At 38.5% G+C, this 20,093-nt stretch overlaps 7 protein-coding genes across 7 annotated transcripts in view; 3 read left to right on the forward strand and 4 right to left on the reverse strand.

The window, feature by feature from the left end:
* Positions 1-2,393, forward strand: part of LOC104713532 (seco-amyrin synthase-like) — a 5,904-nt gene extending 3,511 nt beyond the window's left edge. The window contains 6 exon segments of the mRNA XM_019229516.1: positions 491-745; positions 842-940; positions 1,019-1,075; positions 1,152-1,198; positions 1,311-1,797; positions 1,884-2,393. Of these exon segments, the coding sequence (XP_019085061.1) occupies positions 491-745; positions 842-940; positions 1,019-1,075; positions 1,152-1,198; positions 1,311-1,797; positions 1,884-1,997 (1,059 nt within the window). The 3' untranslated portion in view covers positions 1,998-2,393.
* LOC104713531 (solanesyl diphosphate synthase 1-like) lies at positions 2,067-4,798 on the reverse strand. The gene is made up of 6 exons (XM_010430677.2): positions 4,513-4,798; positions 4,168-4,292; positions 3,951-4,078; positions 3,762-3,865; positions 3,545-3,672; positions 2,067-2,765 (listed from the first exon to the last, which is right to left on the reverse strand). Exons 1-6 carry the CDS (start codon positions 4,712-4,714, stop codon positions 2,217-2,219), a joined length of 1,236 nt encoding a protein of 411 aa, XP_010428979.1. The 5' UTR covers positions 4,715-4,798; the 3' UTR covers positions 2,067-2,216.
* On the reverse strand, positions 5,287-6,213 carry LOC104713534 (glucan endo-1,3-beta-glucosidase-like). The gene is made up of 4 exons (XM_010430680.2): positions 6,149-6,213; positions 5,957-5,985; positions 5,631-5,868; positions 5,287-5,524 (listed from the first exon to the last, which is right to left on the reverse strand). The coding sequence occupies exons 1-4, from the start codon at positions 6,201-6,203 to the stop codon at positions 5,493-5,495; spliced, it is 354 nt and encodes a 117-aa protein (XP_010428982.1). The 5' UTR covers positions 6,204-6,213; the 3' UTR covers positions 5,287-5,492.
* Positions 6,875-7,849, reverse strand: LOC104713533 (glucan endo-1,3-beta-glucosidase-like). The gene is made up of 4 exons (XM_010430679.2): positions 7,737-7,849; positions 7,545-7,573; positions 7,219-7,456; positions 6,875-7,112 (listed from the first exon to the last, which is right to left on the reverse strand). The coding sequence occupies exons 1-4, from the start codon at positions 7,789-7,791 to the stop codon at positions 7,081-7,083; spliced, it is 354 nt and encodes a 117-aa protein (XP_010428981.1). The 5' UTR covers positions 7,792-7,849; the 3' UTR covers positions 6,875-7,080.
* Positions 8,572-10,442, reverse strand: LOC104713536 (receptor-like serine/threonine-protein kinase At1g78530). Its single transcript, XM_010430681.2, has 5 exons — positions 10,075-10,442; positions 9,644-9,991; positions 9,297-9,554; positions 9,051-9,184; positions 8,572-8,956 (listed from the first exon to the last, which is right to left on the reverse strand). The coding sequence occupies exons 1-5, from the start codon at positions 10,208-10,210 to the stop codon at positions 8,759-8,761; spliced, it is 1,074 nt and encodes a 357-aa protein (XP_010428983.1). The 5' UTR covers positions 10,211-10,442; the 3' UTR covers positions 8,572-8,758.
* On the forward strand, positions 11,270-15,987 carry LOC104713537 (serine/threonine-protein kinase ATR-like). The gene is made up of 10 exons (XM_019230090.1): positions 11,270-11,568; positions 11,838-11,982; positions 12,109-12,221; positions 12,414-12,745; positions 12,881-13,005; positions 13,219-13,363; positions 13,495-14,028; positions 14,108-14,183; positions 14,301-14,604; positions 14,727-15,987. The coding sequence occupies exons 1-10, from the start codon at positions 11,388-11,390 to the stop codon at positions 15,985-15,987; spliced, it is 3,216 nt and encodes a 1,071-aa protein (XP_019085635.1). The 5' UTR covers positions 11,270-11,387.
* The window catches only part of LOC109126495 (serine/threonine-protein kinase ATR-like), an 8,409-nt gene continuing 2,621 nt past the window's right edge, over positions 14,306-20,093 (forward strand). Inside the window, exons 1-4 of the mRNA XM_019230091.1 lie at positions 14,306-14,604; positions 14,727-16,069; positions 16,190-16,661; positions 17,728-20,090. Of these exons, the coding sequence (XP_019085636.1) occupies positions 16,308-16,661; positions 17,728-20,090 (2,717 nt within the window). The 5' untranslated portion in view covers positions 14,306-14,604; positions 14,727-16,069; positions 16,190-16,307. The remainder of the gene's footprint in view (positions 14,605-14,726; positions 16,070-16,189; positions 16,662-17,727; positions 20,091-20,093) is intronic.

Below are 20,093 nucleotides of genomic sequence, written 5' to 3' on the forward strand. Positions count from 1 at the left end.
AATAAAAATGGCATGATGCAGGAAGATCTCTACTATCCACAATCATTTTTACAAGAGTTGTTTTGGAAAGGTGTTCATATATTGTCAGAGAACATCGTGAGTCGATGGCCTTTCAACAAGCTCATCAGGGAAAAAGCTCTTCGAAAGACAATGGAACTCCTTCATTATCAAAATGAAGCCAGTCGATACATTACTGGTGGATGCGTCCCAAAGGTTAATTATAACGGTATTCTATTACTGATTTCCACTTTTATTTGATAGCCGCTTCATATGCTTGCTTGTTGGGTAGAAGACCCAGATGGTGATTATTTTAAGAAACATCTTGCTCGAATCTCCGATTACATATGGCTTGCGGAGGATGGTCTCAAAATCCAAGTTAGTGNTTTTTTTTTTTTTTTTTTTTTTTTTAAATTTAATTTACTCTGTTTTTGGAACTCTGTTTCTGTCACGAGATTTTTTTAATTTAGAGAATGTTATTTTGGTGCTGCAGTCTTTTGGTAGCCAATTGTGGGATACAGCACTCTCACTTCAAGCCATCTTAGCTTCTCATGATATTGATGACGATGATGATGATATTAAATCAACGCTGATTAAAGGCTACACTTACTTGCAAAAATCTCAGCTTACAAGAGATCCTCCTGGTGACCATAAGAAAATGTTGAAAGATATTGCCAAAGGAGGATGGACATTTTCGGACCAAGACCAAGGCTGGCCTACTTCGGATTGTACTTCTGAGAGTTTAGAGGTTCGACTCCATTAATAGTTCTTTATTACTTCTTTCTTGAGTAACCTTGTTTTACGATCATTTAACTTTTGAGGTTGATGACACTTGGCCGGCCAGTGTTGCCTTATCTTTGGAAGCATGCCATCGGAGTTTATTGGCGAGAAAATGGATGTAGAGAGGATCTATGATGCCGTTAATTTGCTTCTTTATTATCAGGTAACGTATTATAACGAAAACTCCACAACGGCTAGTTAGTGGACTAATGATATTGATTTGTTAAATAATATTTAACAGAGCGAAAATGGAGGCGTAGCAGTGTGGGAGGCAGCTCGTGGACGATCTTGGCTAGAGGTACTACTTATTTAAGTCATCTTACTATTTCGTATGTTTAGTGTCTCTTATAGTAATGCCTCAAAATAAAATGCAGTGGCTTAGTCCGGTGGAGTTTATGGAAGACACAATGCTCGAGCATGAGTACTATATATATCTTTACCACATCAAAGTCTTTTTGTTTTGTTTTGTTTTCTTTTGCTACTGTAAAAAATGAATTTAATTTATACTATGGAATATATGGAGCTTTGTTTAGGTATGTAGAATGTACGGGGTCAGCGATAGCGGTATTGGCTCGGTTCTTGAAAGAGTATCCTGAGCACAGAAGGGAAGAGATTGAAAGGTTTATCAAGAATGGTGTCAAATACATAGAAAGATTTCAAATGCCGGATGGTTCTTGGTATGGAAACTGGGGTGTGTGTTTCATTTATGGAACCTTTTTCGCTGTAAAAGGTCTAGTGGCTGCAGGCAAGACTTACCAGAATTGTGAGCCGATTCGTAGAGCAGTTCAGTTCCTTCTGGAGACACAAAACGTTGAAGGCGGTTGGGGTGAGAGTTATCTCGCTTGCCCCAACAAGAAATATACGCCTCTAGAGGGAAACAGGAGCAATGTGGTGAATACAGGACAAGCACTGATGGTTTTGATTATGTGTGATCAGATGGAGAGAGACCCTTTGCCTATTCATCGCGCAGCTAAACTGTTGATCAACTCTCAGATGAATAATGGCGATTTCCCGCAAGAGGTAATTCTCATTTTTTTTCTATTTACCAGTTTACACCTCAATCTGATACAAGATAGTTAACTCTCTCTATATGCCACAAAATGCAGGACATAATGGGAGTGTTCAAGATGAATGTGATGATCAATTACGCAACCTATAGAAACATTTTCACTCTTTGGGCACTCGCATACTACACAAAGGCGTTGCGCCTGCTCCTCTGATGAAGATTTCACTTTGATGCTTGAGCTTGAGGTTTTCCAAAATAAGATTGAGGTTTATTATATGATAAAAAGATCCAATCGAAATCATGTGTTACTGCTTTTGAAAACACGTTTTAAGGATTTTCACCACGTTACAATCTCTGTATTTTGTGTGCTTTTACTGTACTATATAAGTCTATAATAAGCATGTCTCAACCTTTCTAACTTCTTTTGGAAAAGCTAATCAATTCTTTCAAGATTATACATCACCATTTGTTCTAGAGCTGACCTGAAGTCACTTGGAGGCAGGCACTGCAGATTCTTTATCGCGTCATCAGCTTTCTCCCTAGCCAACTCTTGTGCTCTCCTGATTCCCCCACCTTCACTCACCAATCCAATAGCTTCTTCCAGTGAACCCACCTCACAAAACTCTGACTCAATGATCTCTCTCAGCCTTGGCTCCTTCTCCAGAGCAAAAATCACAGGAGCGGTTAAGTTACCTTTAGCCAAATCACTCCCTGATGGCTTCCCAAGCTGCTCTGTAGACTGAGTGAAGTCCAATATGTCATCAACTACCTGGAAAGAGAGGCCGAGATTCTTCCCAAACTCATACATTTGCTCTGTCACATTGTTCTCGACGCTGCTGAAGATGGCAGCTCCTTTGGTGCTTGCAGCCACTAAAGATGCTGTCTTGTAAAAACTCTTGAGTAAGTAGTCGTCGAGCTTAGTATCACAGTCAAATAAACTCGACGCCTGTTTTATCTCTCCGCTTGCAAAGTCTTTAATCACCTGAAAACATAACATTCAGTGAGATGTGATTTAGAGCATAACCTCATAAAAGAGAAATCATGTACCTGACTGATGAGCTTAATAACTTCAAGATTCTCAAGATTTGCTAAGTACCATGATGCTTGAGCAAACATGAAATCACCAGCTAACACTGCTACTCTTGTACCGAAAAGCTCATGAACTGTTTCCTTTCCTGGAATTACACAGAGAGAGTTTAAACCAAACTAAACATTTTCAAGAGTTAAGAGATAGAATCATCACAAATCAAGAATGANCCAACTCTTGTGCTCTCCTGATTCCCCCACCTTCACTCACCAATCCAATAGCTTCTTCCAGTGAACCCACCTCACAAAACTCTGACTCAATGATCTCTCTCAGCCTTGGCTCCTTCTCCAGAGCAAAAATCACAGGAGCGGTTAAGTTACCTTTAGCCAAATCACTCCCTGATGGCTTCCCAAGCTGCTCTGTAGACTGAGTGAAGTCCAATATGTCATCAACTACCTGGAAAGAGAGGCCGAGATTCTTCCCAAACTCATACATTTGCTCTGTCACATTGTTCTCGACGCTGCTGAAGATGGCAGCTCCTTTGGTGCTTGCAGCCACTAAAGATGCTGTCTTGTAAAAACTCTTGAGTAAGTAGTCGTCGAGCTTAGTATCACAGTCAAATAAACTCGACGCCTGTTTTATCTCTCCGCTTGCAAAGTCTTTAATCACCTGAAAACATAACATTCAGTGAGATGTGATTTAGAGCATAACCTCATAAAAGAGAAATCATGTACCTGACTGATGAGCTTAATAACTTCAAGATTCTCAAGATTTGCTAAGTACCATGATGCTTGAGCAAACATGAAATCACCAGCTAACACTGCTACTCTTGTACCGAAAAGCTCATGAACTGTTTCCTTTCCTGGAATTACACAGAGAGAGTTTAAACCAAACTAAACATTTTCAAGAGTTAAGAGATAGAATCATCACAAATCAAGAATGAAAACTCACCTCTACGCATATCACTCTCATCTAACACATCGTCGTGTATCAAGCTTGCCGTGTGAATCATCTCAATGATCTCACCCAAACGCCGGTGTTCAGTTGTAAGTTCCCTGCATCAAAAGACACAATCTGAAAATGATCACTTCATGCAAAGGATGGGATATATACAAGAAAAAAAGTCTAGAGATTACTTACTTGAGGCCAGCCAACTCTGCTGTGGCACGTGAGACAAGGAATACCAAACCCGGTCTCATTCTTTTACCACCAGCTCCAAAAATCTGCTCAGCCGCAGATATCAAAACCGGGTTTTCTGCACCAACAATCTAATAAAGAACAATACTGTTTTAGATCCCCTAGTGCAATAGAAGAAGACAATGCCAAAAAAAAAGAGTTTCTTGTGATGGATACTAACCGATAAAAGATTGTCATTCAAAGTCTGCAGATCATCAGCTACTACCTCAAACAGATTTGTCAACGAAATGGGCTGTTTTGGTTCTGGCTTCAAATCAAAAGTCACTGTTTGAGCTTGACCAATACCTACAGGGATCTCATGAGGCATAAGCATAAACTCCACAGATTCTTATATGAAAATCTATAACTATTTACAGAACACTCCTATGAGACAATCAATTCATAGCAATAAACCCAATTCAAGATTTGAAATTGAGACAAGAACACGACTCAAACTAATCCAACCCAAAGCAACCAATCACATGGAACCAAAAAAAGTTTTAAGACAAAGAGAGAATAATAATACCATTGAGCAAAGAGATCTCCTTTGGTTTTGTCGGCACGGCTTTGCAACTCCCAACAAGATTCCCACCGCCATAGTAGCTGCTTCTATTGCTGCTGCTACCAAACTTACAAACAGTCTTGCCAAAAGGAAGAAACTGACGACGGCCGCAACCACATGCCATCATCATCGTACCTAAATCTATGTTTCGAGATGACGTCATCATTCTCACAAAAAAAAACCCAGTAAGCTTGAGAACTAACTAATAAGGGGAGAAGTTATGAAACTAGAGAAGGGGTCTGTAAAAAGATTCAACCTTTAAAAGCTAACTCCTTTTTTTCTCCAACACGGGAGAGATTGGGTGTATGAAAAAATTACAACAAATAATAAAAAAAAAAAAAAAGGTATACAAAATCAAGTGGTTGATTCGGCTCGAGTTTATTTTTTATTCTATAATATTTGCTTGGGTGGACGAGACAAGCCCACATGAGATTGAGATCGATCACTCCGAGGACGAAAGTGACGAGTGTTGTGTTGTTGTTCTGTTTTTGTTCAATTACCAAAGGGGAAGGGCAGAGAAGAGGGAAACGATTAGACCGCTTATCTAATCTGAGGCTGTGATCTCACCACGTGTCACTTATCCAATGGTTTAATGTTCGACGTTACTTTCTGACGCCAAAGAACCAAAGCAAAAAAAAAGAATATTGTACGTTACTTTTCTTGGGTATATTTTCCAATTGTCTGCTGTAAGTGTGGTGAAGGATTCAATTATTGAAGCTTACTGTAAACAATATTGCATACTGAATTGAGATCAAATTTTGATAAGTAATGGATACTTTGTTTTTGTTTTTTATGATATCAAATTTGATTGTAACAGAAGCAATGATTCAGGATTCAAACATTCGATTTAACATATGATTAATCAAATTCTGTAAACTTGAATTAAACACCCATAAACATGCTCCTCCTCTGTTTTCTTCTAACAAATGGTTTTTTTTTTCCCCTCATGTGTATTGATAGTAGCAGTTTCCATAGCCTACATATATAATGAAAAAATGAAATAATGAAACTTTAATCTGAGTTTTCTTTTTTTAATATAACTGTTTTATATATAAGAAGAGGAAGAAAAAGAGTAAACTTACTAGGATTAGTTATGACAATGAGTCCAGAGTTCTTGAAATTGCAGTTCCAGTAGTTTCTTCCATTAGCTTGGTAATAAAGATTCATGGCGATCGAAGCATGGTTGATTAGGTTACCAGGGGAATAACATGGACATCCACTCGAGAGAACGTGACAGTCGACATGAGAGCACGCGAAGTTTATGTTATCAAGAAGTGTTGCTTGATCTGAAGAAGGTTTAGCCACACACCAAGTCTTCATCTATAACAACAACTTAGAACAAATTAAACTCACTAAGTAAAAAGAAATCATATTTGCATTAATTTGATAGTTGGTCTACGCATTTTACCTCTGCGTTGACTTTGATGAAGTTTCTTTCTGTGAGAAAAACAAAAGATTAAGATGATACTGTTAAGTAAAATTATTGTACCTCAACTTGTTGAATCTTACTGTTAAAGTTAAAACTGTGTGTGGTATTTAATGTAAATTTATATAAGTAATTAAACTAGGATATGGTTTTAGAGAATTGTAATTTGATTACCTGAGGAGAGGTAGAGGAAGATGAGGAAAGAAATGCACATCCATGCTTTAGCCATTGTTGGAATTTTGTTTNCAAAAGGAAGAAACTGACGACGGCCGCAACCACATGCCATCATCATCGTACCTAAATCTATGTTTCGAGATGACGTCATCATTCTCACAAAAAAAAACCCAGTAAGCTTGAGAACTAACTAATAAGGGGAGAAGTTATGAAACTAGAGAAGGGGTCTGTAAAAAGATTCAACCTTTAAAAGCTAACTCCTTTTTTTCTCCAACACGGGAGAGATTGGGTGTATGAAAAAATTACAACAAATAATAAAAAAAAAAAAAAAGGTATACAAAATCAAGTGGTTGATTCGGCTCGAGTTTATTTTTTATTCTATAATATTTGCTTGGGTGGACGAGACAAGCCCACATGAGATTGAGATCGATCACTCCGAGGACGAAAGTGACGAGTGTTGTGTTGTTGTTCTGTTTTTGTTCAATTACCAAAGGGGAAGGGCAGAGAAGAGGGAAACGATTAGACCGCTTATCTAATCTGAGGCTGTGATCTCACCACGTGTCACTTATCCAATGGTTTAATGTTCGACGTTACTTTCTGACGCCAAAGAACCAAAGCAAAAAAAAAGAATATTGTACGTTACTTTTCTTGGGTATATTTTCCAATTGTCTGCTGTAAGTGTGGTGAAGGATTCAATTATTGAAGCTTACTGTAAACAATATTGCATACTGAATTGAGATCAAATTTTGATAAGTAATGGATACTTTGTTTTTGTTTTTTATGATATCAAATTTGATTGTAACAGAAGCAATGATTCAGGATTCAAACATTCGATTTAACATATGATTAATCAAATTCTGTAAACTTGAATTAAACACCCATAAACATGCTCCTCCTCTGTTTTCTTCTAACAAATGGTTTTTTTTTTCCCCTCATGTGTATTGATAGTAGCAGTTTCCATAGCCTACATATATAATGAAAAAATGAAATAATGAAACTTTAATCTGAGTTTTCTTTTTTTAATATAACTGTTTTATATATAAGAAGAGGAAGAAAAAGAGTAAACTTACTAGGATTAGTTATGACAATGAGTCCAGAGTTCTTGAAATTGCAGTTCCAGTAGTTTCTTCCATTAGCTTGGTAATAAAGATTCATGGCGATCGAAGCATGGTTGATTAGGTTACCAGGGGAATAACATGGACATCCACTCGAGAGAACGTGACAGTCGACATGAGAGCACGCGAAGTTTATGTTATCAAGAAGTGTTGCTTGATCTGAAGAAGGTTTAGCCACACACCAAGTCTTCATCTATAACAACAACTTAGAACAAATTAAACTCACTAAGTAAAAAGAAATCATATTTGCATTAATTTGATAGTTGGTCTACGCATTTTACCTCTGCGTTGACTTTGATGAAGTTTCTTTCTGTGAGAAAAACAAAAGATTAAGATGATACTGTTAAGTAAAATTATTGTACCTCAACTTGTTGAATCTTACTGTTAAAGTTAAAACTGTGTGTGGTATTTAATGTAAATTTATATAAGTAATTAAACTAGGATATGGTTTTAGAGAATTGTAATTTGATTACCTGAGGAGAGGTAGAGGAAGATGAGGAAAGAAATGCACATCCATGCTTTAGCCATTGTTGGAATTTTGTTTGAGTACTTAGAACTCTTGTACAATCTTTGGTGATATATATAAAAGATGAGCAAGTGAATCAGTGATTACTTTTTTTATTTTTATAAGAATAAACTATTCAAAAAAAAAGAAACAAACTATTGTTTTTGACATGTAATACACATTAATTAATGTTTTTAGGCTTTTAAGGTGAATAATCCAGCAATTTGCTTAAATGAAAAGTAAGCGTTTTAGCCAAAGTGTCGTTTTATAAACGTACACTTTGGTTTGAAATTCAATCTTCAAAATCTGATGTCAGTTGTTATTGAGAACTTTTTTGGTTTTAGTGTTTTACCTTGTGTTTTCCGCATATTTAAAGCTTCTGGAAAATACCCTTCTTTTCCGCCGGTCGGTTTTAGGATTTCAAAAACGTATTTCATCATGGTAATCACTTTTTGTATTATAATATAATGAAAACGTTTCAAAATAAAAATCTAACGTCATTGTATTCCATTTTTGTATTATTTTTTTTCCTTTTGCTAAGTCAAAAAAGAAAAAAAAGAGTCGCTAATTGTTTCATAAGGTTTAGTGTAGTGAGAATATTTGGGATCTCACCGTCAAATAACGAGACATCAAAACGTGACGTGAGCTGTAAATTAGGGAAATTGTTTAGATCCAATGCCCACTTTGTACGAGAATCTTATGAAAAGAATAGTTGATATTAAGCTTTTTGTGTATAATCCTTTATTCCATGAACCAAAAAAAAAGATGAGAAATAAACTTCTATACTATACTATATTAAAACTACAGTTTTAGCTTTCCAGTTCAGTTATCAAAGAAGCGAATCTCGAAGTCTTTTTTTTCTTCAGCGAAACTTTTATATTGGAACTGAATTATTTGATGATTTCAAGAAATTAACTAATTAAGTTTTCTTACAGAACATTACTCACGTGCTTTGATGCGAGCAAGCAATATTGACACAAGAGACATGCATCAAAAGGAAGAACGTTTGGAAAGTTTGATGTATTCGAGCAATTTGACAACCTCTGCCATAGTCGGTCTAACGATCGGTTCCGGTTCAAGACACATCATCGCTATACCAAACACATCGTTCAACTCTTGAACTGGTGATCCTCTTAACCGGTTATCTATCACCACCTCTTCTCTTTGGTCTCTTACCACTCCTTTTACCTGGAATAGTAACAATTACAGTACATACAACGTTTAAAAACCAAACCAGAGTAATAATAACTTGAACAAGGACAAGAGATAGATAAACTGATACCCAAGTAACAAGCTTTGTTCCTTCTTCAAAAAACTCATCATCTGTTGGTCTTCTTCCAGTTAGAAGCTCCAAAAGAACAACCCCGAAACTGTAAACATCTCCTTTCATTGTCGCTTTACCCGTATCGAAATACTCTGTTTTTTTTAAAACACACATTGAACAAAATAAAAAAAATCAATCTACCTTCTCCATTGTAGTGGAATGTGAATTTTGAATATGTATCTAAAGCGTGTTAGTTGTACAAACCAGGAGCTAAGTATCCAAATGTTCCAGCTACAAACGTGGAAACATGAGTCTTGTCCGGCTCCATCAAAGTGGCTAAACCAAAATCAGAAACCCTAGCTTCCATGTTCTGATCAAGAAGTATGTTACTAGATTTGATGTCTCTATGGATTATGTGAGGGATGCAATCATGATGAAGGTAAGACACCCCTCTAGCCGCTCCAACCGCGATTTTGTATCTCGATTCCCAATCCAAAACTTTTCTATCTCCTGATTTTTTTCCTGCGAATAAAAAAAAAAAAGCTTGCGGTTGGAGAAACTAGATAAAAAACACGTTTTTGTGCTAAATGAATGCTTTTTTTTGGGCGTACCGTGTAGAAAAGAATCCAAGCTTCCATTAGGCATGAGCTCATAGATGAGAAGATTATAATGTGGAGAAGTGAAGTAGCCATGGAGAGTTACAATGTTCCTGTGTTTGATATCAGCCATTGCTTCTAACTCTCTATGAAACCCTCTGTCTCTCTCAGAGGTTCCTCTGTTTAGTCTCTTGACAGCAAAAGTTGTTGAATCATCAATGACTAATCTGTAAACAGTTCCGAATCCTCCTGAACCGAGAATGTCTTTGTTGCTTAGCTTATGTGACTTCTTCATAAACATGTCGGAGGAAACAGAGTTAAGTAATGGAGATTTGAACATCACCATTTTTCCTCCTCCTTTGACTGCAAGATCATAAGAACATGAATCAAACCATAAAGAGACGACATGATCATGTATTTCACACAGCTTAAAAAAAATTACTTACCTGGGAATCCGTTTTCATAAACTGTGTTTTTTCTTTGCCATCTCTTGTAGAGAAGAAGAGCGATTACGATTTTACCAATGACAAAAGCAACCACAGAGATTGTTATGTAAAAAGTTGTTTCCTTTGCATTAGCCATCGTTTTTCTCTGAACATAAAAGTTGCAAGTTCTTTTCTTTATCTTATCATCTACATTTGAATTAAAAGAAGAGAAGACAACAAAGTTGGTTACGTGAAAACGGAGATAGACAGAAAAAAGGAAGTAGGTTTAGGACCTTTTTTGGTTATCCTCACCAACAATTTGGACACTTCGCCTCATAATAAAAACAATTCATATTTGTATTACTATTACGTATGAAAACGAAACTGATTTTGTACGTAAAAATTCATCCGCTTTTGTTGAAAATATTAAATGAGATGTGTAACACTTTATGAATAAAATGTACAAGTACTCGTGAAAGTAGGGTACCTTACCAGCTATTACCTTGTTTTTGTCGTTGACTACATGTGAAGGAACTCAAGAAGATGATCAGTAATAATAATACAAAAAACCCTTGCGAATTGCAATTTTACAATATTTGTGCTCACCAATGACCAATCTAAAAGCACATCACTAATATATTAAAAAAAAAAAAACCATGCAAATTGGTACACTTTAACATACATTAAGTCTGATTCAGTTCCCGGCCTTAAATATACTAACTCTCTGAGAGATTTAGCAACTGTATCTGTATGCTGGAACTGGAAAAGGTAGAAACCTTGACATATCATTCAATGGGCTTCTTATGAATACCCGATCCTCCCGTAGTACTCCAACCAAAGGTGGAGGTTTTTTTTTTCCCTTGCCTTACCAAGACACTTTTCTGTAGCTAGATCTTGGTTGATCTTAAGTAGGAAAGGACAGGCTTCCATCAATCTCGTGAGTAAGCCTCTGGCAATGGGAACATACTTTTTCATAATGGTACCAGACTGTAGTGGACTGACCATACATAAGGGAGGTTGATGACTTTCGATTTCCGGATGGGCTTGGACACATCAAATCTGATTTTTAACCCGTACAAAAACCCCGACTAATGGGTTGGTCAAGGTCGAAGACAACATAGTGACCTGTCCTACTCCTACTAGCTCAGTTACTTTTTATTTTATTTCATTTTCTAGTAGTAATTTGATGGACATTCAAGAGTGAAAGAGACTAATTATTTCCTTCCACACTTTTTTCTTTTTTTTTTTTACTTTTTTTTTTTCCTTTTAAAAATTGGGAGGGAAGGGGGAAAGGAGGAGACGGGAGCGAGCGGCGTAGCATCAGCGATTCTGAAATGGCCAACGACAATAATCTCTCCAGCTTGGTTCGCGAACTCCGCGAACACGTCGCCGCATCCTCCTCCACTCCGCCTAACAACCTCCGTCGCTCTTCCGGAGAAGAAGATGATTCTCTAGTGATTCGATTTCGGGCTGTCATGCCCCATCTTTTGAATACCTACCTTGTTCCTTCTCTCGGTAATTACTTTACTGTCTCTCTCTCTCTCTCTCTTTGAGCCTCTTGTTTCTGTTCCCTTCTTAGCTTGGATTGGATTTTGCTGGAATTAATTTAGGTTAACCCTAGAGGACGTTTACGGTTTCATGTGGCTCCTCCTACATCTGTTTGTTCACCACTGATTTTGGACTCCATTTTATCGATTGAGTTCCAATTTATCTTGAATTAGCTACTTTTTGAGAAACGCATGTTTCATAGTTCCTTTGTCGTGCGTGTGCGTGTGCGTGGACAGGTAACGGGAGGGAAGTTACAGCTGTTCTGAAGCTTGTTGGTAATATAGCAAGGAACTTTCCAGGAGTTTTCTATCTCGGAACCCCTGCGGCTATTCTCCCTGTCATTGCTCGTATTATCCCCTTCTTTGCTGAACCAGATTTTGTGTAAGTTGTTTCACTAGAATATTGGGTGTGCTAGTTCCTACCTATCTAGGTCATATCTCCTCCTGAACTGGGTGTCACTCCTCTAAGAGTTTTCCTCTAATGCTTTCTTTCGTAAATCAATTGCAGTCCTGCGCATGGAGTACTACTTGAAACTGTTGGCTCTCTCTTAATGTTGCTGCGTTCCAACTCAAGGAAGGCGTACCGGATGTTCTTCCTTGACTGTTTGCAGGCCATTGAAGGTGATAGTAACATTTAGGACTTTCTTCCTTGCTTATCATAATGATGTGGCGTTATCCAATCATGTTAGAAGGACCAACTATATAATTGGAGATTGTTGCTTGTAAAACTGACTCCGTGAATCTTAATAATACGTACTATGGTTCCAAAATTCTTCAACTTATACTGAACTAACGTTCCTTTTCTGTGCCCAGATCTGCAACCTATTGCATCACGTCACTCAAATGAACCAGAAATCTGTGAATCTCACATTCCATTTAGGTGTTTCTGTATGTCCATTTCTGGAATTTGGGGTGATACTTGTCGTCTCTGTGATCTGCCAGATGCTAATAAACCCAGAGATGGGGATGGCCTTGTGTTGAACTTATTGGGAGCCAAAAGATGGCAACCTTTTGCTACTTGTATCCTTAAGCTCATCTGTAAATGCCTAACTGAGGGGACACTCTACGTCCACGGTCTCATCCATACATCATTTGTCAAAGCTGCTTGTTCTCTAGTATGCGGTGGTGGTGCAGATTTGCAGATGGTGAGTAACTATTTGTTCATAAGCTTGGTCATCTGGTTTATCAGATCGATTGATAGTGTCACTGGTGCATTTAATTTTCTTTGGAGATGTGATGATTTTTAGGACATTAATCTGATATCTGATTTTATATGGAAGGCATGCTTTGAATTTGCTTCTCTTGTCGGATCAATCCTTACTTTCAACATCCTCCCTCATGTGGGCTTGATACAGTCAATCATCCTCCTTTTAAGTGCAGATGAAGAAGGACTTCCTGTGTACAGGTGTGTTCCCACATATCAAAACACATCTCTTTTGTTTTATTTTGACATGATTGTGAATTTAAGTTTCTGTTTACCTTCCTCACATTTGAGTGTGGAAAAAAAATATTTGTTAAACTGCTCTTTTCCCCACTGGTTCAGTTTATTTTCTCCGATGAAGTTTCAGAATATAGATCTACCTTCACTTTGAACTTAAATTCTGGGTTTGTGTAACAGAAATGCGATTTACGATGCTACTATTGGGCGTTTCCTTACGGCATTATATTCCAGCTGTTCTGATGTCGCTATCAAACTAACTGCAGAAAGTTTAGTGTTGGTCTTCCCTCATGCTTTACAGAGAACAAACAGTGAGGAGCTTAAGGTATATTTGGATCTGTTTCTTCCATACACATGTTCCACTCCAATGAATTTCTGATCAATTTTTTATTTTATTTTCACTGGTACTCTTTCAACAACTTTATGGGAAATCACATGGGATATTTATGTATGTAGGCTTCCCTGTGCGGAGCATATGCACGGATTGTGAAATCTTGTCCTCCTCGTATTTGGAAGCTACATTGCCTTCCAGAGTTGCTTCATCTTTCAAAACCTTGTTATCAATTGATAGAATGTTTTAAAGCAGTTCTTGTAGTTCTTGGACCTGGTTGTGTTCGAGGTAAGACAACCAAATGTGGTAGTCATACATCAACAGCAAGTGATGTTGGAAAAAAAAGGCATATTGAGGATGGACGTGCTTACAAAAGGAAGCGCCAGAAGGTTGGTGATGATATTCAACGAGGGGTTTACTTGGATCCTGAATTTTCCAGTGAGACTGATGGAAAAGATGCTGTTAGTCTGCGTGAGATGCTTATTTCAACTGTAGAATCTTTAAAGCCTCCACCTGCTGGACCTAGTCTGTTACAGACTGAAATTTCAATTGTGGCACTTACCATGCTCAGCAATGCATTTTGTTTCTCTCCCTGGACTGACATGACTCATCGCTTGTTTCACCAGATGTATGCCTGGATTCCCTGGATAGCTGAGCAGGTAACCAGAAACACCCCAGTCCCGATTCTTTTACTAGCATTTTCGATTCCTGTTTTTATTTTAAACGGTATGTATGTAGGTTGAGAAAGAAAATCCTATAATGTTCGATATTTCAATTTACTTGGAAGGAATTCACAATATTCTGCTTGTGCCTGGTAAGTCTCCTTTTCCATGAAGTCTTGACATGTTTTTCCATGCTAAATAATGTGTTGATCTTTTGCTCTATACCAGTTTGGGATTTATCATCTGTTAATGTGTTCCCCTTTAATCAGATTTGGATTCACGGTATGAATATACAAGTAAAGGGAATGATCTGGTTGCCATACAATTCCTGCTGAAGCTTCCTTGGACGCACTGCATGCTGTTTAAGAAGCCTAGCTCTCTAGTAAAGTCTAAGTGTTTATCTGTGGGAATATGGACAAAGCTTGGTTTACAAGATGGGAGTGGTTTTAATATTTTTAATCGGGCTCTTTCTGACGATTTTGAACAAGTGCGAGCTGTTGCTGTTATCTCTATGCCCCTCAAAGTTCTTTTCTCTGGTCTTGATGCCCTTCTTCATATATTTCCAAGACTGGAGTAAGTAGATGAGATAAAAACGACATAATAAACGAAGTTCATATGGCTGTTTTTGCTTACTAGTCCTTTTCAAGATACTCTTAAAGACATAGCTTAACTGTTCCTTTGTCTTTTACTCATAGGGATTTGTTGAAAGAAAAGCAATTGATGGTTAAGAAGGCCATTCCTCAGTCCCTTGGCTTCTTATCTTGTCTTTATGGGTCAAGTACAACCCGCTCAGAGAAAACTGCATGCCATTTATTCCTACATGAAGATTTGAAGAAAGATGAGACTCTGAATTGTCTACTTCAAGGGTTCCAATGTTCAAAGTGTGATAAATTTATCGAAAGCAAAGATGAGAAGCATTTCATAATCATAGAGCCTCCAGAGATGGTGAAATTGGAAATGGACCATCATCGTGATTACTTTAACCTTCAATTATATTTTAATCTTCTCAATGACGAGTCTTCTGAAGAGACTCAGCTAGCCTGCGTAGAAGTAATAAGGAGAATTCTTGGCCACACCCCCCCAGATATTCTGGTCAGAACAAGGTCTCAATGGATAAGATGCCTTAAAGATCTGCTACTTCATGCAAATACAGATGTAAGGGAAGCATTCTGTGCTCAGATTGGTATCTTTGTACAGCATCCTATTTTGGGCGGTTTGTTTCATGGTGAAGATGCTATGGAAAAAAGTTGCGAACAAAAGTTTTTTAGTTTGATTGAGCGTTCTCTAGCAACAGCGAAGGATCCTCTTGTCATCCAGACTCTACTGGAAACGACAGCTGAAGTTATGGTAGCTGTTGATGTTACTAGTGAGCTTTTCTTGTTTTGTCTTTTCCTGCTGATTGATCAGCTTGATCATCCCAACTTGATCATCCGAATAAATGCTTCAAGGTTAATAAATCGGTCATCCTACGTCCATGTGAAAGGGGGATTTGCAACCCTACTTTCCAGAGTTGCTCATATTCAAAATGAGTTGTTTGATAATCTATCTGCCAGGCTGACCAGCCGTTCAGATGTGGTAAAAGAATTCGCAGAGGCTGTTTTAGGTGTTGAAACTGAAGAACTTGTGAGGAAAATGGTCCCTGTTGTTCTTCCTAAGCTCTTGGTATACTGGCAGGAAAATGCTGAAGCAGCCAATACCTTGAACGAACTGGCAAGGTTATTAGACACAGATGTGGTACCGCTAATAGTTATTTGGTTACCCAGAGTTCTTGCATTTGCTCTGAACCAAAAAGAGGACAAGAATCTGCTCTCAGTTTTGCAATTGTATCACTCACGGATTGGTTCTGACAACCAAGAAATTTTTGCTGCTGCGTTGCCTGCACTCTTAGATGAGCTTGTATGCTTTGTGGACATTGCTGATATACCTGAGACAGATAGACGGGATATACTCGCATAGCTTCGTACTTTTGAGCAGAAATTGCTAGTTGGAAGTAGCATGAAAGTTTCTTAAATTTACATGTCAACAGAAATGGCTAGAGGTTGTTTTTTTTAGTTTCAGAGGAAAATGCATTCATCATTTTTAACAAATAACTGAACGTCCTGATGTTTGTTTGTTTTTTACTTTTTATGACGTTTGATTTTAGTACTTTGTTTTGCAGGCTACAGAGACTGCCTGAGGCAATAAAGAAGATCTCAAAAGTTTTAGCAAATACGGAAGATCTTCCTGGATTCTTACAAAATCATTTTGTTGGACTCCTTAACAGTATTGACAGAAAAATGCTCCATGCAGATGACATTTTTCTTCAGAAACAAGCGCTGAAGCGTATTAAGCTGCTCATTGAGATGATGGGCCATTATCTCAGCACATATGTGCCTAAGCTTATGGTTCTCCTTATGCATGCCATTGACAAAGATGCACTTCAGAGCGAGGGTCTCTTGGTCTTGCATTTTTTTACAAGAAAGTTGGCTGCTGTATCGCCATCTAGCATAAAGTATGTGATTTCTCAGGTATTTGCTGCACTCATCCCCTTCTTGGAGAGAGAGAAGGAAGGTCCTCATGTTTATTTGGAGGAAGTGGTAAAAATTCTTGAAGAACTTGTTTTGAAGAATAGAGATATACTAAAGCAGCACATTTGTGAGTTTCCCNAGAATTCGCAGAGGCTGTTTTAGGTGTTGAAACTGAAGAACTTGTGAGGAAAATGGTCCCTGTTGTTCTTCCTAAGCTCTTGGTATACTGGCAGGAAAATGCTGAAGCAGCCAATACCTTGAACGAACTGGCAAGGTTATTAGACACAGATGTGGTACCGCTAATAGTTATTTGGTTACCCAGAGTTCTTGCATTTGCTCTGAACCAAAAAGAGGACAAGAATCTGCTCTCAGTTTTGCAATTGTATCACTCACGGATTGGTTCTGACAACCAAGAAATTTTTGCTGCTGCGTTGCCTGCACTCTTAGATGAGCTTGTATGCTTTGTGGACATTGCTGATATACCTGAGACAGATAGACGGGATATACTCGCATAGCTTCGTACTTTTGAGCAGAAATTGCTAGTTGGAAGTAGCATGAAAGTTTCTTAAATTTACATGTCAACAGAAATGGCTAGAGGTTGTTTTTTTTAGTTTCAGAGGAAAATGCATTCATCATTTTTAACAAATAACTGAACGTCCTGATGCTTGTTTGTTTTTTACTTTTTATGACGTTTGATTTTAGTACTTTGTTTTGCAGGCTACAGAGACTGCCTGAGGCAATAAAGAAGATCTCAAAAGTTTTAGCAAATACGGAAGATCTTCCTGGATTCTTACAAAATCATTTTGTTGGACTCCTTAACAGTATTGACAGAAAAATGCTCCATGCAGATGACATTTTTCTTCAGAAACAAGCGCTGAAGCGTATTAAGCTGCTCATTGAGATGATGGGCCATTATCTCAGCACATATGTGCCTAAGCTTATGGTTCTCCTTATGCATGCCATTGACAAAGATGCACTTCAGAGCGAGGGTCTCTTGGTCTTGCATTTTTTTGCAAGAAAGTTGGCTGCTGTATCGCCATCTAGCATAAAGTATGTGATTTCTCAGGTATTTGCTGCACTCATCCCCTTCTTGGAGAGAGAGAAGGAAGGTCCTCATGTTTATTTGGAGGAAGTGGTAAAAATTCTTGAAGAACTTGTTTTGAAGAATAGAGATATACTAAAGCAGCACATTTGTGAGTTTCCCCTCTTACCTAGCATACCGTCTTTAGGAGAATTGAACAATGCTATACAAGAAGCACGTGGATTAATGAGCCTGAAGGATCAGTTGCGGGATATTGTAAATGGTATGAAACATGAGAACCTGAATGTTAGATACATGGTGGCATGTGAGCTAAGCAAATTGCTGTATCACAGAAATGAAGATGTTGCTGCACTAATTGCTGGTGAACTTGTCTCAGACATGGAAATCGTGAACTCTTTAATCACATCTTTACTACAGGGATGTGCAGAAGAATCTCGAACTACAGTGGGTCAGAGGTTTAAGTTAGTCTGTGCAGATTGTCTTGGAGCAATAGGTGCTATTGACCCTGCCAAAGTGAGAGTTGCTTCATGCAGTCGTTTTAAAATCCAATGCTCAGATGATGATCTTATCTTTGAGCTCATTCATAAACACTTGGCAAGAGCTTTTAGAGCTGCACAGGATACAATCATACAAGACTCAGCTGCTCTTGCCATACAGGAATTACTAAAGATTGCTGGTTGTGAGCCATCATTAGCTGGGAATGTTGTTCTGTTTACCCCCCAGGAGTGTGTACAAGTCAATGTATCTGGTTCTAGAAGATGTGGAAGTAACAGTGAAGTGAAGGATAGGGGGAAAAAACTATGGGATCGCTTCTCAAACTATGTTAAAGAACTAATAGCTCCCTGCTTGACTTCAAGGTTTCAGCTTCCAAATGTGTCTGACCCTGGATCAGCTGGACCAATTTATCAGCCTTCTATGTCATTCAGAAGGTGGCTGTCCTACTGGATAAGGAAATTGACAGCACATGCAACTGGATCCCGTGTAAGCATATTTGCTGCTTGCCGTGGCATAGTGCGTCACGATATGCAGACAGCTACGTATCTCTTACCATACTTAGTTCTGAATGTTGTTTGCCATGGGACTGAGGCAGCACGGCTTAGCATTTCAGAAGAGATCCTTTCTGTTCTTGATGCTGCTGCATCAGAAAATAGTGGAGTGACAATAAACAGCTTTGGTGTTGGTCAGAGTGAAGTTTGTGTTCAAGCTGTTTTCACGCTTCTTGATAACCTTGGGCAATGGGTTGACGACGTGAAGCAGGGAGTAGCACTCTCATCTTCTATGCAGATATCAGGTGGTAGGCAAGTAGCACCCAAATTGAAAGACCAGGTTTCAACCTTAACAACAGAACAGGATCATCTTCTTGTACAATGTAAATATGTGTTGGAGCTTTTGCTTGCTATTCCCAAGGTGACCCTTGCTCGGGCTTCTTTCAGGTGCCAAGCTTATGCCAGGTCACTGATGTACCTCGAATCCCATGTACGTGAAAAGTCAGGCTCCTTAAATCCCGCAGCAGAGAAGACAGGCATCTTTGAAAATGCTGATGTCTCTTCTCTGATGGGAATATACAGCTGCCTTGACGAGCCTGATGGTCTTTCGGGCTTTGCAAGTTTAAGCAAATCGTTAAGTTTGCAAGACCAATTGTTGATAAATAAGAAATCTGGTAATTGGGCAGAAGTTTTCACTGCATGTGAACAAGCCCTTCAGATGGAACCAACATCAGTTCAAAGACATTCTGATGTTCTTAATTGCTTGCTTAACATGTGCCACCATCAGACAATGGTCACTCATGTTGACGGACTAATTTCCAGAGTACCTGAGTACAAGAAAACGTGGTGCACACAAGGTGTACAAGCTGCATGGAGACTTGGAAAGTGGGAATTGATGGATGAGTATCTTGGTGGAGCTGATGCAGAAGGTTTACTATTCAGTAGCTCAGACAGTAATGCCTCCTTCGACAGAGATGTAGCAAAGATTCTCCAAGCAATGATGAAGAAAGATCAATACTCTGTAGCTGAGAGAATAGCAATTTCCAAACAAGCTCTCATTGCTCCTCTAGCTGCTGCAGGCATGGACTCCTATACACGAGCATATCCTTTTGTTGTCAAACTTCACTTGCTAAGGGAGCTAGAGGACTTCCAGGCGGTTCTTAATGGGGATTCATATCTGGAAAAATCATTTAGTACAATTGATTCGGTGTTTTCGAAAGTAGTAGATAACTGGGAGAACCGGCTCAGATTTACTCAATCATCGTTGTGGACAAGGGAACCTCTCTTAGCTTTCCGAAGACTCGTCTTTGGTGCCTCTGGGCTTGGTTCTCAAGTTGGGAACTGTTGGCTTCAATATGCAAAGCTTTGCCGTTTAGCTGGACACTATGAGACAGCTCACAGGGCAATTTTGGAAGCTCAAGCTTCTGGTGCACCTAATGTTCACATGGAAAAGGCGAAACTTCTTTGGATCACTAGGCGCTCTGACAGTGCCATTATAGAGCTACAACAATCTCTCCTGAATATGCA

The sequence above is a fragment of the Camelina sativa genome, chromosome 9 (assembly GCF_000633955.1).
Source record: "Camelina sativa cultivar DH55 chromosome 9, Cs, whole genome shotgun sequence".
NCBI classification, from domain to species: Eukaryota; Viridiplantae; Streptophyta; class Magnoliopsida; order Brassicales; family Brassicaceae; genus Camelina; species Camelina sativa.

Bases quoted from the DNA above. Each gene is read 5' to 3' on its own strand.
- LOC104713533 (XM_010430679.2), bottom strand. From the start codon at position 7,791: ATGGCTAAAGCATGGATGTGCATTTCTTTCCTCATCTTCCTCTACCTC. The intron at 7,574-7,736 runs GTAATCAAATTA...TTTTTCTCACAG, and splicing joins CTTCCTCTACCTCTCCTCAG to AAAGAAACTTCATCAAAGTC. The intron at 7,113-7,218 runs GTAAGTTTACTC...TTATATATGTAG, and splicing joins CATTGTCATAACTAATCCTA to GCTATGGAAACTGCTACTAT.
- LOC104713534 (XM_010430680.2), bottom strand. From the start codon at position 6,203: ATGGCTAAAGCATGGATGTGCATTTCTTTCCTCATCTTCCTCTACCTC. The intron at 5,986-6,148 runs GTAATCAAATTA...TTTTTCTCACAG, and splicing joins CTTCCTCTACCTCTCCTCAG to AAAGAAACTTCATCAAAGTC. The intron at 5,525-5,630 runs GTAAGTTTACTC...TTATATATGTAG, and splicing joins CATTGTCATAACTAATCCTA to GCTATGGAAACTGCTACTAT.
- LOC104713531 (XM_010430677.2), bottom strand. From the start codon at position 4,714: ATGATGACGTCATCTCGAAACATAGATTTAGGTACGATGATGATGGCA. The intron at 4,293-4,512 runs GTATTATTATTC...AGATCCCTGTAG, and splicing joins GGAGATCTCTTTGCTCAATG to GTATTGGTCAAGCTCAAACA. The intron at 3,866-3,950 runs GTAAGTAATCTC...CTTTTGATGCAG, and splicing joins GCAGAGTTGGCTGGCCTCAA to GGAACTTACAACTGAACACC.
- LOC104713536 (XM_010430681.2), bottom strand. From the start codon at position 10,210: ATGGCTAATGCAAAGGAAACAACTTTTTACATAACAATCTCTGTGGTT. The intron at 9,555-9,643 runs GTACGCCCAAAA...TTTTATTCGCAG, and splicing joins CTTGGATTCTTTTCTACACG to GAAAAAAATCAGGAGATAGA. The intron at 8,957-9,050 runs GTATCAGTTTAT...TTACTATTCCAG, and splicing joins GAACAAAGCTTGTTACTTGG to GTAAAAGGAGTGGTAAGAGA.
- LOC104713537 (XM_019230090.1), top strand. From the start codon at position 11,388: ATGGCCAACGACAATAATCTCTCCAGCTTGGTTCGCGAACTCCGCGAA. The intron at 13,364-13,494 runs GTATATTTGGAT...TTATGTATGTAG, and splicing joins CAAACAGTGAGGAGCTTAAG to GCTTCCCTGTGCGGAGCATA. The intron at 14,029-14,107 runs GTAACCAGAAAC...GTATGTATGTAG, and splicing joins TTCCCTGGATAGCTGAGCAG to GTTGAGAAAGAAAATCCTAT.